General features: G+C 34.8%; 1 protein-coding gene across 3 annotated transcripts in view; it reads left to right on the forward strand.

The window, feature by feature from the left end:
- The window catches only part of nf2a (NF2, moesin-ezrin-radixin like (MERLIN) tumor suppressor a), an 81,160-nt gene that overhangs the window by 18,394 nt on the left and 46,533 nt on the right, over window positions 1-16,233 (forward strand). For all 3 annotated transcript variants that reach the window (XM_028456411.1, XM_028456409.1, XM_028456410.1), the window contains exons 2-7: window positions 331-456; window positions 576-698; window positions 5,726-5,809; window positions 10,566-10,634; window positions 10,717-10,799; window positions 15,387-15,462. In XM_028456411.1, coding sequence (XP_028312212.1) covers window positions 331-456; window positions 576-698; window positions 5,726-5,809; window positions 10,566-10,634; window positions 10,717-10,799; window positions 15,387-15,462 — 561 coding nt within the window. The remainder of the gene's footprint in view (window positions 1-330; window positions 457-575; window positions 699-5,725; window positions 5,810-10,565; window positions 10,635-10,716; window positions 10,800-15,386; window positions 15,463-16,233) is intronic.

Here is a 16,233-nt window from a genome sequence, read left to right on the forward strand (position 1 = left end):
AGTCAATTGTCTGAACTAAATTACTATTATGATTTCAACAACAACCAATTTTTTCAGTTACAATTACAATTATACTAATGTCATAATTATAATAAATAATCAATTACGTGATTACAATTATTATTGACCCAAATCACTCGATCAAGCCTTCTCGAACATTCCACAATACAAAATAAGTAATAAAGTATGTGTGATTCGTGCAAATATTGTGTTGGATTGATCAATGAAAAACATTGTATTGGGACACCCTTAGTTTTGTGTCGAGGGTTTTTGCACATCTCACATTCCTTCACAAAAAGACTCATCTTTTGGGTTATTTCCACATTTCAGATGAAATGGAAAGGTAAAGATCTTTTTGAGCTGGTGTGTCGGACCCTGGGCCTGAGGGAGACTTGGTTCTTTGGGCTCCAGTACAACATCAAGGACGCGGTGGCTTGGCTGAAGATGGAGAAAAAAGTAGGTGATTGTCTCGTCAAATGCTGACTCAGCACAGCAAAATTGAGAAGTCACAGCCAAAAGAAAGAAACTTCTCGGCTCAAATGCAGATTTCCCTCTGGCTTTACCGCCCGCTTTAGGTTCTGGAACAGGAAGTACCGAAAGAGGAACCAATCACCTTGTACTTTTTGGCAAGGTTTTACCCAGAGGATGTAGAAGAGGAGCTGGTGCAGGACATCACACAGCATTTGTTCTTCCTGCAGGTAAGATGCAAATGAAACCCTTGATTATTTGTGAATAAATTAATAAATGAAAATAAATAAATAATTAAGGGGTACAAGCCTGATTTTAAATAAGAAATTCTTAAAATGGAATTTAAAGAAAAATCCATGATCAGAATAAAAGGCACTTTCTATAACATGGGCAAAGAAAATATAATAGAAGTTGAACAAGAATTGCTATAGGTATATGGCTAAGAAGAAGTTAATGAGGTTTTAGGAATATGGATGTTGTTGTTTTAGTTTTTGCTTTTGTTTTTATATATTTAACTATTAGTAAGCAGTAGTAATAACATTTCTATGGTCCAAATCTAAATCTGAAGTGATTAGATATTATCACTTTGTTGATTGAAAAATGAAGGTGAGGGGGAGCAGTTAAAATAACCAACAGTCACACACACACAACAGTGTTTATATATTAGTATTCAATAGGGGTGATGAAAAAAAAAGGATAATCGATTAATCGCAATTTTGTTATTGACAATTATGAATCAATTCTTAAATTACCAAATATGTATTATTTACATTTTTCAAATTGTAGTACAAACCAGGTGTCCTATTACTACATTCCATTTCAGCACATCCAAAACAATTGACTCTTACTCACCCTTTCCATTGTCTCACCCTAACTCCCTCTCCCCTGTTCCTTTCCCCTTCACCAAGGTGTAACACTGCCCTCTCTTTTTATATTCTCCCTCTAATAAAGTTTTTCTTACTCTTCCTTATAGAGGGCTGGTGATGGTCTCATTTATGCAATAAAATAAAATAATTATTTAATTGCAAGTAATACAAACTAGGCAAGTCCTCCTTATTTGGATACTTCAATTACACAATACAATTTTAAAGGTGCTGTGAGGTGTTACTCAAAAGAAAAGTAAAATAATTCAATAGCTGACTGATTTTAAATCGAAAATCAATAATCGAAAATCAAATGGATAGTCGTTAAAAAATTAAATTGGGATTGTAATTTAATCCATACTTCAATAATCAGAATTGAATAGAATTGGGAAATTGGGCTGATTAATGATTATTACCCACCCCCAGAGGTGGACTGGCCATCTGGTGGCCAAAAATGGTCCAAAAGTGGCAAAAACGTGGCAAGAAAAAAAGTGTAAAGTGATGAAATGGTCCAAAAGCTGTCAAGAGTGTCCAGTTATGGGCAAAAAAGAGAAACCCAGTGCTATGTAATGACAAAGAGCAGCTTAAATGTGGTGAACAATAGTGAAAAAGTGCAAAATGTGGAACAAAATGAAGGGTAAAAAGGAAACAAGTGGTATTTATAGCTTATTTGGATAAAAAGTGGCAAAAAAGGGAAAAAAGTAGGAAAAAAACTGATTTTTTTATGACTAAAGGAGCTAAAGTTTGAAAAAAGTGTTGCAAAATGGCCAAAAAATATAGGTAAAAAGGGGTTAAAAAGTTTCTCAGGGAATAGTAATTAAAATGAAGACATAAAGAGCCACATGTTGAGAATCACTGACTTAATAACAGCTTGTACATGGTGTCACTGATAATGTAGAGATAATGTAGTGGACTGGTCTGGACACAAAATGCCAGGGCTGAATTTTTGTCCCAGTCCAGCCCAGCCCTCTCCTCGTAATAAAGGAACAAAGGAATATATGTTTTTATATCTGTTCTTGTCAAAAGACTTTTCTGAGTGAAATAGTTTGAAAGTATTTTGAAGTTTCAACTGTGTTCAACTAATCTGCACTGATGAAACACACTACTGTAAGAGAGTTGGGTTTTTTTCTGCTACTTCCAACCCCATACCAATAGGGGGCACATATCCACAGGGCAACACCCATGTATTCATCAAGCAGATCTCTTTTTAATGCACTTCTTCTCACATTGTCCTGGGCTTTGGTGTGCAGTCGTGTGGAATCGATGCGCTACATATTACTCGTGCCCATTCTATCCACTTAATAATCTCTGGGGGATTCTGCAGAGCCGGCAACACTATTCCCACTTACATCATTAAATAGATACGATTTGTACCGACGCTCTCACATTCAAAGCCTCTTGCCACATTTATCAATTAGTAATTAAGGTGTAAGGGCTCAGCTATTGGCTTAGTTAATGACATATTCTCTATGGAAGGCTCAAGCCTTATTGTACCAGTCTATGACTACTCCTGATTGCAGTGCTCAGGCCATTAAATTTAGAAAAAGATACTATTTTCTTATTATTTGATATCTAATTGCGACGCATGTATTGTCGCTATGTGTCATCAACCTGCTTAAAGTTTAAGACATTTATTTTTAAAATCAGTAATTGTCAGGATGCAGGAAGCATTTAACTTTTTTCAACCTTTTTGCTAATATTCATCTTTTGCTAGGTTAATGCTAGGTTACTGCTATTGCTAGGCGAATGCCAATGCTAGGTTAATGCTATTGCTAGGCGAATGCCAATGCTAGGTTAATGTTATTGCTAGGTCAGTGCTAATGCTAAGTTAATGCTATTAATAGGTTAATGGTAATGCTAGACTAATGGTAATGCCATTGCACATTAGGCTAATGCTATGGTAACGGTATGCTAATGCTATATGATTGTTACACTAATGCCAGCTTATGCTAAGACTAATGCAAGCTAATGCAGTGCGACATCCTCACTTGCATTTTCTTCAGGAAATGCAAATATTCTAGTTTTACTTGTATTTAAGTACGTTTTAAAAGAAGTAAACTTATTTGTTACATTTATACACCCAACCGTTACTGAGTAAATTATTATTTTTCGTTTTAAAATGTTTAACATTGTGAAACCACAAAAAATCAAACGCACCAATAAAATGCATCACATCATAGCCGACCAACCAGCTAAACGTAATGTACTACGGCAAAACAGCTTTGAATGCTGGTCATTTTCTCTTCTGTTTAAGTTGGAGTTTCTACCTTTTATGTTGTTCGCCACATTTGACATGGCACAGTTTTTAGAGTTCATGCATTTAGCTATACTTAGAGCCTGATCATTTTTTTAAAATTCTGAATTGAATTCATTGGTGTTATTTTATTTAAAAAAGTATTGTACATTTTGACAAACCTTTTGTTTTTTACAGATGTATAAAAGAAAATGTGGAAAATAAATTAAGTTTCAATTGTGTAAGATTTATTCTCTTCCTTTTTAAGTTTATACATGAGATGTTGCAGGGGAACCGTGGCAAGACTTAAAAAAATAAAAGGGGGGGGGGGTCAAAGTAACTAGTAACTTTTACTTTGAGTACTATTTAATTGAGCTACTTTTTATTTGTACTTTAGTATTTTATTTGACTTACTTGTACTTGAGTATAATTTCAATCAAGTAATAGTACTACTATTTAAGTAGGATATATCAGTACTCTTTACACCTCTGTGCAATGCACAGCTACAATGGAAGAAAGGGATATAAACATTGAATAATGGCACAGACAGATGGAAAGGACACTTATCAGAAACCATCACCGACTTGGACACAAGTCTCTCTATCAGTCTCACAAACACACACACACACTGAAACACACAAACAGTTTTGCTACCTCACTCAGCAATCTTGCCAACAACAGCAACAACAACATTGTCTCATTTGTAAACCAGATTGCCACCTTGCCCTGGTAATGCTCACCATGATTAGAAGCCGTCACCTCTGGCTCCACATTACTGTTAGTTTAAAGCAAGAGACAACAGGCTGCCTCCATGATAGGGTTTGAAACAACACTTACATAATGACATGGGCATACGAGTGGAATTTGTTTTTTAGACTCTTATTGTGAAAGAAAGTGAAGTTTGTGACCTTTTATCACCTTTTTGAAAGGTGATACATTAATCCAGTGTTTTTCAAACTTTGGATCACCTGAAATGTCTAGTAATGATAAAGATAAGTACTGATTAAAATTACATTTATTTTTTGTTTTATCATATTAAATATCTTAAACAACTGTATTCTATACTTTCACTTTCTCAAACATATACCTAGTTCCAATAAGTATAAAGTAAAGTCTGTGCTCTAATCGTGGCTTCTACTCCATATTTGTTAGATTAGTCTATGGGGTTGCCAGAAATATGGTTACCATCCAAAAAAAATGTTGGGAACCACTGCATTAATCCCATTTTGACAAGGGTTTGGTATTCAGTTACAAGCAGGTTTTCTTTGAGGCTTTTGATGATCATCCATCCTGATCTTCCTGCTTTGGGTTTTAATAGGTCACTGGATCTCTGTAATGATATTTATTTAGTGATGTTGGCTTGGGACCTCTTTGAAATGAGAAAATACCAGTTGCTGTAGCAGTGAAAGATGCAAGTTTGGTTTTCTAATGTACAGGCTATACAATCATTTAATACAATTCTAATGAAACTTGTAGAAATTTTAAATCATATAATCTGCTGCATTTTAGCAACAAGCTAACCAATGTACGATCAAAGAAACAAGACTGGGGTACGTGTACCCCTAGTGGTAGATTAGCACATTGCAGGGGGTACTCAGACAGATTTAACAAATGATTAAAAACTGTTGGGAAATGTTCTTAGTTCCTTTTTAGGCTTTTTTTGTTTGAGCAAATTCACCACAAACCTACCAGTAATATTGCTTAATAAATTACAACATTTTATTGTAATTTATTTAAACAGGATTATTTTATGCTGTAGAGGCCATTTTATCACACTTCTGGCAATAGGAGACAATAATTAGCTACATTTTACAAAGGAGACTATATTTATTTTTCTATTGAAGTGATCACATATAAGTTACATAATATATTCTTTTTAAATAATTTACACTTTGCACACATTGTTTTGAATTTGTAGATTAAGCCTTAGGAAACCAATGTTTGAGACACATTTAGGGGTTTAGGAAAGTGTGCTGTTTCCACATATAAAAAAAGCATTAGGGAATTATGGAGGCGGTACTTATATGAAGAAGAGGTACACATGAATTGACAAAAAAAACAAAGGGGGTACATGGGACATGGATTCATTCAGTCACTGATGACAGGACACCACTTTGAAGCTTTTCTAAATGTCCCGTGGCTGTTATGTGGTGTTCTTCAGGTAAAGAAGAAAATCCTTGAGGAGGAGATCCATTGTCCTCCAGAAGCATCTGTGCTGTTGGCTTCCTATGCTGTTCATGCTGAGGTCAGTGCTACGCCTGAAATAACTGATTTTTTTTTTTTAACGAACAGTACCCATACCTGCATCTTTTTCTGACAATTGTCTACGTTTTCTGTATTAACTCAAAGTCACACTGTGACTTGATCAAGTGCAATTCATAAAGTGGCTTAACCAAATAATAAATCACATTTAAGCTGTAGCTGTATGTACTGTATGTATCAATGTTCAAAAGTAGTTCTCATCCCCTACTGATGCGAGTGAGACCCCAAAAACACTGCCAATTTGATATTTCTGGTGTTTTCGTGGACTGAAAAATTTTGCCAAAACAATGGTGCATGTTGATGTTATGGACTCCACGAAAAGACCCAAAATACGACCAAAGTCGGCGTGACATCATATCACGGAAAACACGATAAAGCAGGACGTAACAGATGTCAATGTCTCATTTAATGAAAGAATGAATTAAAAACTAGGGCTGACACTTTAATTGCGATTAATTAATTGTAGAAAAATAACGCACTAAAAATAAAAAAAAATGCAGTTGATCGCTTTTTGTGTTTGCACTCCAAACAGTTCTCATTGTATCATTGTATGTACAGCGTCATTTCAGCCAATTTATGAACTGCAGTGCAGAAAGACAATTTCTAACAAAATTTATCAGTTAGTCTGTTTATTTTCATGCCAACTGTTTTGCAATGTTCAGTTTTTACTTCTCTGAAATGTTCTGTACTTAGTGCTGTCTTTTATTTCAATACACAAAAACAAATGTTTTACAAATCGCAATATGTTGCACAATATATTAGCACTCAGTGATGAAAATATAAGCACAATTTTATTGTTTTCATTGAATCAATCATATACCAAAATTAATTTAAATTTAAAAACATTGCTTTTTCTCAAATATTATTGTGCGATTATTTTAGATTCATCAAGATTAATTCATTACAAAGTCTTTAATTATTTAGTCACACCACTAGTGAAACACTTCAAGAAACCTATTCACAACTGTGCGATTTTTGCATTCTTCTACAGGACTCCAAATTCCACAACGCAAAGTTCCAGTCACATGACTAATTTGACTGTTCATGGTGAAGACAAAAAACTTTTGTGTGCCAATTTCTATCTTTGACATTTATTTATATCAGAGGATTTTTGAGAATACCTTTGGGATGACATACAGGTACATTAAAAAAAAACAGAATTCCTGCATCGTGATTGAGGCGCTGGTAATTGCAGACATAGCCTAAATTATTCTATTTCACTTTTTTAGCCAACCACAAAACTACATTACAGGCAATTACATGCACTTTTTTCTGTATCAAAGCCAGCTAGCTAGACAAAAATGAATGCATTATTTACAAGATCAAGAGCTTTTTTTCCACTTTATTTAAAAACTTTGATCTACAAAATCAGATGAGGAAAATACTTTTAAAAACACCTGGGTGATTAGGGCCACAGCCCCAACATTTGTATTATTTATCATTTAATCTCTCATGTCTGCATTCATTGGGAGAGAAAATGTTACCTGACGTCAATGGAAATCACTCCACTAGAAAAAGCCTCCTTAATAAACCTCGAGTGATCCGAGTCGTTTTGCTTGAGAGATCCCATCTCTCTGAAATTCCATGCAAAGTTATTGGCAGAGCAAGGTGCAGCATATTTTGCAGGCTAACAGGGTCTTCGGAGACGACCGCTCCATCACCAAGATTTGGAAAGAAGCTCTTAGTGGCTTGGTTAAGCCAGTGCCAATTTAACAAGCTTTCAAAAAGTGAATCAAGCTGAATCTGCAAAGCACCCTGGGCGTCTGTGTTCTGTTGTTTTTGTTCTTTTGAAGAAAATAACAAAATATAGGATTACTCATGTTTTCATTTAATCAGCAGTCCACCTAAACCAGTCTATAGCACCTTTAGGGCAGTGATTATAACCACACAAAAATCAGAGAAAAATATACAATAACAACAAAATACACAAAATGACACTAAAAACACACACACGAAATGAGAGAAAAATACACAAGCTCACTACAAAATACACAAAAATAACAGAGAAACATACAAAACTACATGAGAAACAAAGAAATAACAACAAAAACACACCCACACTGAGATAAAATAATGTAAATAACAAAAACAACAACAAAAACACACAAAATAAGAGAAAAATATACTGAATAATGAAAAGAACAGACAAACAACAACAAAACACACAAAATGACACACCAAAAACACACACAATGACGATATAAAAGATCTTGATTAGAACATGAACTGAAAATACAAGGATCAGTCATTTATCATTGTGTAAATTATCCAAAAATGTCACAGTTTTATTTTACCATGCTTATATCACAGAACCGCCTTATTTCTTTTTTTTTTTTAAATCACAAATTGTGGAAAGAATTTTCATTCAAACTTGGAATTTCTTTACAAACAATTCAACAAAATTCCCCTAAAGATTTACACAAGATGTAAAAAAAAAAAAAAAAAGTATTATTTTAATCTTTGCAAAAATAACCCATGCATTGCTGTCAATAAAAAAATTGCACTAACCTTTGATGACATATGCAGACAAGGCAAGATAAATGGATGAATATATTTCAACACTTACACAAAAATTGGTCTAAAAAAATCAAGGAAGTGCAAACTAGGGCACAATAATGTGGAAATCACTTTACTCCGTGGCCCACTAGATATTGAAGTACTCAGTATTTCTTTGAGTGAAAATGAAGAGAATATATACATATGATATATAAAGAATATAAAGAGGAAGTAATTTAGCTTCCTCTGCATGCGATCATGTTGATATCAAACCAGTCCATCTTAGTTGAAGAGAAAATATTTATCTGTATTATAATTCAATATTAAAGCCTTTCAGTTGCATAACTAAAGCTTTTTCTTTTTCAAAGTCAACAAGTCCTTGTCTTAAACAGAATGCTGTATTACACATATGATATCTATTAACGAGTGGAGCCCATTGAGACGGTTAATGAAAAATATCGACTCAGCGAGGTCTTTATGGATCGATGGCTGCTGTGGGTTTATGCAATAATTAGAATAGAGGTCAATAATCAAACTGTATTTGAGCTCTGTAAAGTAGCATAAAATACACTTTCGGAAAACAAGAAAGGCAGAATCACCACAAAACTTTACATTTAAAAAAATTATTGGATTTGATTTATTTATTTTTGAACATGTAAAAAAAAAAAAACATTAAATAAAAGGAATGTCACAAAACAAGTTAATTTTCAAAACATAAAGTAATAAGATTTGAATATTTACACATTCAAAAAAGGACTAGGAAAATGTATCTATAAGCTACTTTTACATACATACACCTATACATACACATACACAAACATATATATATATACACAAGCAATGCACATACAGTAATATTATAAGCTACCCATGTAAAAGTTATTTTTATTGAGTTATAAATATAAACTACCTATATACATATGAACACAATAATAATAATACAAATATTTAAATGATCAGTTCAAAAGCTAGTTATGGGTGAAAAATAAGTGCCATGAACTGCAGGTGCGTTCTGGGCTTTGTAGTTTGGATTTAATTTAATTCATTTCAGGTCCGTAAAATGCTCTTCTGAGAATGCTGTTGCATTGTAATAAAATTCAGCCCATTATTTTTTTTTTGGTAAAGGGTCTAACAATTTCTACATAACCAAGCAGTCAGACACAACAAAGCCTTTTTGTCCCTATTCTCAGCACGTCATTAGAGTGGGATGTGTTTGCCTGCTCCTCAGGGGTAATTGACCAACCTAAGGTGACACAGCAGTGAAATATACAGGTTATAATGGCACTGGAGCAGCAGTGGAATATTTGCAGCTCTCTGAAAAGCTGAAGTACTGTGTCAAAATGTATCTGTCAGTCTTCAAAATTGGACAGAAGGAATGAGTTATATCTAGCTGACTTATGTTCCACCTTAAACATTCAACAGTATGAGAGATAAATCCATGAGATGAGAAATAGCAAGCACTATGGTTCATTTATTGCAGTGGTGACATCAATTTGATGGTAATCCATTACAATACTGTCCCCAAATATGTATCTGCCTAAGTACATATAAGTCTTATTACTTCTACTAACTTGGAGTAGGGCTGCACAATTATGGCCAACATGATAACCATGATTATTTTGATCAATATTATAATCATGATTATAATCACAATTATTTATCATATTAGGGAAAAACATGTTTTTATTGCACTACTTTTAAACAAACAATATGCATACAGTTTACAGTGCAAAATTCAGCATTAAAATATAATAATTTAAAAAAAAAATTAACCCAAGAATTTAAATTGTACTAAAGGCTAAATGAATAAATGCACTATTACAGAGTGCAGAGCCAGCATTGAAATTATAAATATTGCAGACTGTCAGGTTAATTTAATTGTAGCATCACATTACTTAATAAATCAGAAGTGCAATATACATTTAATCAGCACCCAAGTATCGCGAATAATATTGAATAGAGACGAAAGCATATTGTCCTCCAGTTATGAGTGACATGCACTCCACATGCATGTCACAATAGTCTAATTCTCATTAACATTGTTTTTTTCATCATCTTTGTTGTGTTTTTGTTGATAATGTTATTGATAGTTGTAAGTTACACTGCCAACATTTGGAAACTGCTTTACACATCATTTAATTCCAGCACCCAGGAGATACATTGCAAGTTATTGGTTTGAATATGAATAGAGCTGCTATTTCCTGGTGATTTTAATCATTTTTGGTTTATGTGGTCTATTACAGTATGGAGACTACGACCCAAACGTTCACAAACCTGGTTTCCTGGCTGAGCAGGAACTCCTGCCAAAAAGAGTAAGAAACCAGCTCAGTCCCTATTGTTGACGTGCTCGCGTGTAATATTCCCTCTATGGTTCGTGACTCTCGTTCATTTCAGGTGATTAACTTGTACCAGATGACTGCAGAAATGTGGGAGGAGAGGATAACGGCTTGTTACGCAGAGCACAGAGGCAGGATGAGGTATGATCCAACTAGACGAGCGTGAAGTTGCTTGTAATTTAGAGGATTGCCCCAGAATTCAGATGTGCTTTACGTAGATGATACAAGACAGTTGTGTCACACCAGTGTACCTTAAAGGTCCAGTAGTATGCCATTTTTCACCCATCTCCAATTGTTCTAAGAACCCCCACAACTTAGTATTTGAGGTTTATTTTCCCAAACTCACCTGTTTCCTGGAGTTAGAGCCCTCTGAAGAGCGCTCCTAAAAACAGGCTGTTTTTTGGGCCAACACGCAGCGCACACTGCTTCAGCGTGTGTGTTTATCACAGCAACAGCAAATCATTCATGGTCTTTCTTCTCCTCTTCACCTCTATTGACCACAGAACTAGTCCATTTAAGAAGATAGTCCATTGTTTTGTCCAACCGCTGCGTCGCATTGGGTCACAAACACGTCAGATCATCCCATGAAGGCGATACACGGTGGTATAACAGATACTAAAAGTGGAACTGATTGTGAGCGCTCTTTGGTTTATCTAAGGCGCACTATCAATGAATGGGTCTGACCGGGTCTATTTTCATACATAAGGCGCACCGTTTTGTTGTTTTTATTATTAATAAGGCTTATTAAGCGAAACAAAATAGTCAGATAGTCAAACTTTAGTCAACTCATTTGCAAAATTTCTCAACATTGTTCAGGTTTAACACAAAATATAGAACATTACACTCACTTTTTCAGTTCAGTATGTTGAAGCACAGTACAGGCACATATCACTCCACGAAGTGCCTGACTACGGTAGCCCTGAAGCGCCAAAAATCCATCAAGAGGCGCAGCTTCATAGTTTACCAAAGTTGTACTAAAACATTTTGACATATTAATTTCATACATAAGGCGCACCTGATTATAAGGCACACTGTCAATTTTTGAGACAATTAAAGGATTTTAAGTGCGCCTTATAGTCCGAAAAATACGGTACTGGATAATCTATATACTGAACATAAAGATATTAACCTGTCTTCGCTATGTTTGTTTTAGCTGTGAGGTAGTTTGAGAAGGAGGCGCTCATATTCTTATAGGGTAGGAGAAGTTTCTGTGTTATGATGTCATAACTTGCTAAAAGTCCAGTTTGCCCGTTTGGAGCTGACTTTTTACAAAATGTGGAATTGCAGGGGAGGGAAAAACAGAACTTTTTCTTGAGGCTAAAGGAATGTACATCACTGTAGCAAAACCATTATAAAGGGAATTTTTCACAATACTGCCCCTTTAAGAAATTTTGTTAATGCAATTTTACCATCAGCTGATGAGTAATTCATGATTGTTTTTTTGGCCTTAGGTTGAAGTTTGCAATGCGGTCATTGTTTATTTGGAATATTATTTATTTAAAATGAATAAACGTATTTGATCTAAAGTGAATCAAAAATAAGTCAAACACGAAGGAGAAGGAACATGTTTATCTTATATACTGGATATAATGTAATTTTTCATCAAGACATTGGCCGGAATGCACAATCTAAACTAAATCCCATAAAACATAAGCATATTATACAAAAAAATAAAAAAATTAGAACACCCAGAAATATATAAATATAATCAGATGCTTCTTTTAATATATAATTTTGGATCCATATCCAATATCAGTACAGTATTGGATTGGGACATCCTTAGTACGGTAACTATAACACAGTCAATATTTCCTCCCCGTCTCCCACTATCTTTCAAATTTAAATTAGATTCTACATGGGTAAAATGCATACGCTTTAGTTTAAAGTGACATATATAATGTAACAAAATATAAATGAAAATTTGCTGAACTGAAGATAAATATTTAAAATAGAAAGGGAGTTGGTGTATGGGATGTGGAGTGTCTTAAAGCATGTGTGGGTGGGCTGTATGGGGGGCTGCAGTGAGAGCTTAAAAGACAGGAAACTCAGCACTTGGAAAAGCAATAACTGAGCCACTAGTGCTGATCAATAACCCTTTTAACCCAAGCAGCCCTCAACACCTTTTTAGCATTTTCATTGTTTTTGGAATCACACAGAGCAGTGAAGGCCCAGCAAGGCAGACCTCATGGATTTCTGATAACTCTACAAATAAGTGATATTTGAATCATATTTTATTCAAGTGCTGCTACAGGAACTGGATAGCGCCAAGATAATTCCACCAATGTTTTAAAAATGCATATACTGTATATCAACTTGTTTACTGTATATTAGTTTTTTTTTTTCCTTTTTCTTGCTCTATGTGGTATTTTCAGTAAAATTGTAACTGTTTACACCCAGCCCTTATGTTCACTCTCCATGACCAAATGATTAAGTTTCAATTTTTCAAGATCTTAAAGCTTAAGGCTTAAGAGTGTTGTCTGCTGTTCACTGAATAAAATGATTAGATGTTATCATTCAAAGCTCAATATTTCAGGGATCCCACAAAAAAAATAAAAATTGGTCCATCACATTTTTTGATATTTGGTACAGAATTAATCAGGCTTTTGTTTGCAGCAAAGAAAAGATCAGGACGGAATGATCTTATAAATACATGTGAAGGCAATTCACAACAGATATTGTGAAGTCAAAGCTTTGAATCTGATTAAAGGCAGTGAGATAGAAGTGGTTTCACTTGATTCTTACCGTCACTTATTGTGTTACTTCACCAGATAAGGAGGACATTGGCCTGAAATAATTTTTATTAGTTCCCAGTATTATATTACCTCATTCTGTGAGACATTTATTTATTTATTTAGAGAAATTTAATGCAAACAAACGCTTTCGTAGCACAGTATGTGTACATTTTTCCATTGGTAGCCTACATGGCTAATATACATGATATGTATTAAAGGGGCAGTATTATGAAAAATTCACTTTATAATTATTTTGCTACAGTGATATACATTCCTTTAGCCTCATTCAGAGGGCCAAAGTTGAAGAAGTTTTGTTTCCTTCCTCCTATGTTATTCCACATTTTGTAAAAAGTCAGCACTAAAGGGCAAGTTGGATTTTTCTCGCATTGTGACATCATAATGCAGAAACTCCTCCTGACAATCCTGGCTCCTCCTACCCTATACAAGAATGTGAGCTCCTTGCTCTCAATCTTCCTCAGGTAAAACTAACATAGCAAAGGCAGGTTGATATTACAGTTCATACGTTTACATTCAGTACCGTATATAGATTATCCAGTATAGAAAAAACCAAAGAGCTCTCAAAATCAGTTTCCCTTTTAGTAGCCGTTATACTGCCTCGCATCGCCTTTATGGGAGGATCTGACGCGTTTTTGGCGAAATGTGACGCAGCGGTCGGACAAAACAATGAACTTTAGTCTTAAATGGACTATTTCTGTGGACAGAAGAGGTGAGGAGGACAAAAAAGTGGCGTAGCATCTCATGTGAGTGTTTCGAACAGCTGATAGTTGAGAGTTTACTTCCCTGCGGCGCAGCACGTGTATTCACAATCAGTTCCATTTTTAGTAGCCGTTATACCACCTTGTATTGCTTTTATGGGATGATCTGATGTGTTTGTGACCCAATGCGACACAGCAGTTGGACAAAACAATGGACTATCATCTTAAATTGATTATTTCTGTGGTCAGAGAAGGAAAAGGAAGACTGTTAATGATTTACTGCTGCTGCTGCGATAAACACACGCTGCTTCATATATGCATGAAGGCCCAAAAAACAGCCTGTTTTTAGGAGCGCTCTGAAAGTGACTTTTCAGAGGGCTAAAACTCCAGAAAACAGGCGAATTTGGGAAAATAAACCTCATCTACTATGGAGGGGTTCTTAGAACAGATTGGACCTTTAACATAAATACTGTAGACATAAATACACAGCTCAAAAGGGAGTAGTTATGTTCCTGACATTTTCATCATTACTTACATCAATTCATATTATATACATACACAAGGCTGATAAACTGCTTCCACAAAATCTTTGATGACAACAAACCAAGATCTTAATTGTTCATTAATCTGCAGCAACTTTCAGTTTGTGAAATAAAAAAAAAAAACAGAAATGTGTTTGGAAGTCACTTTGGCAGAGTTTTTAAGGGCAAACACAAGAATGCCCAGCAGCTTTAAACCCTTATCTGTTTAACTTTAATCAAATCTGAATAATCAGTTTTCCATTTAACCCAGAAAAGCACTGGCACGTCCTGGATTCTAGATTTTTTCTCTTTGTCATTAATTTGTGCTAATGTAGTTGTTTTTTGTTTGTTTTTGCAGATTTACACTCAAATTCACAGCACATATGTCAGTATGGCCATAAATGAAGGCCCAAAGGCAAAACAGATTGGGGGCAATTATTTTTCTCTCACTAGTTGCAGTAATGTAGAATTTGGAATAGATTTTGTATCAGACATGAACTGTGATGCCTGTGAGGGATTTATCACATTGTTTCAATTTGGTACTTCATACCCTCGCAAGAGTTATGTGACACGCGGTTTAAAGACAACATGACAGATGCAGCTCACACAAAAGCTGAAGAAACAAGGTCTGATCTCTGTCCCCCCCCCCCCCCCCCCCCCCCCCACCAGCTTCAGTGTCTCCCCCCATCCTTTCATCTCAACGCCCTTGATTCCTGCTCACAGTTTTCCCCCTCTTTCTCTCTCTGTCTCTTTGAACAGGAATGAAGCAGAGATGGAGTATTTAAAAATAGCCCAAGACTTAGACATGTATGGCATCAATTACTTCTCGATCAGGGTGAGTCATTGGTGCTTTACAAGGTATTTAAAAAATAGGCAAATAATGGATATTTGGAGGTGTGTTGGTTTCGTTATGTTGTAGGGATAGTCGTCTGACTCAACCATTTGTTTTGCAGCGTTTTCTAGTGATTATTTTTGAAATCATGAGATTAAATACATGCACCTTAACCCTATAACGCCAAACTTATCATATATGAGTTTTGAAACCCTGATGATCAGTGTGATGTTTTTTTTTCTTTTTTGAAAAACCCAATGTATCCAATTATATACATGCAATACAAGGATAATCCACCATGGGGCAGTTATTAAAATTTTCTAAAAATTGTCAATTATAATTTAACACAAAAAGGTGGAACCATGTTACAGTTCTGTGTACAGTTCTACACATACTGCATGCAGTTAATTATTAAAATGTGTTTCATATCAAGCTTTCCAACATTTTACCAATAAAAAAAAAAAAAGAAGTGAAATAGAGGCGTAAACTGACAAAAAAGGCTCAGATGCCCACACCAAAAATATTAAAACCTATATTTTCATTGATTAGGAAGCCTAACAAGTTAACCAATAGATAGGAAAGAAAATAGATAAGACATGTTTTTTTTGGTGTATTTTACAGCTGATTTAGAACCCGTTATAATAAGAAGCTAACACAAGAGGATGGTTACCTTTATTTAGGTTATTTATTTCAGGCTATAATTGTGATTAATTGTAATTTAACTTTAGTAATTGAGAACGTAATTGTAATTGAGTTTCTGTGGATAAAAAACAA

This window comes from Gouania willdenowi, chromosome 9, assembly GCF_900634775.1.
Source record: "Gouania willdenowi chromosome 9, fGouWil2.1, whole genome shotgun sequence".
Classification (NCBI taxonomy): Eukaryota; Metazoa; Chordata; class Actinopteri; order Blenniiformes; family Gobiesocidae; genus Gouania; species Gouania willdenowi.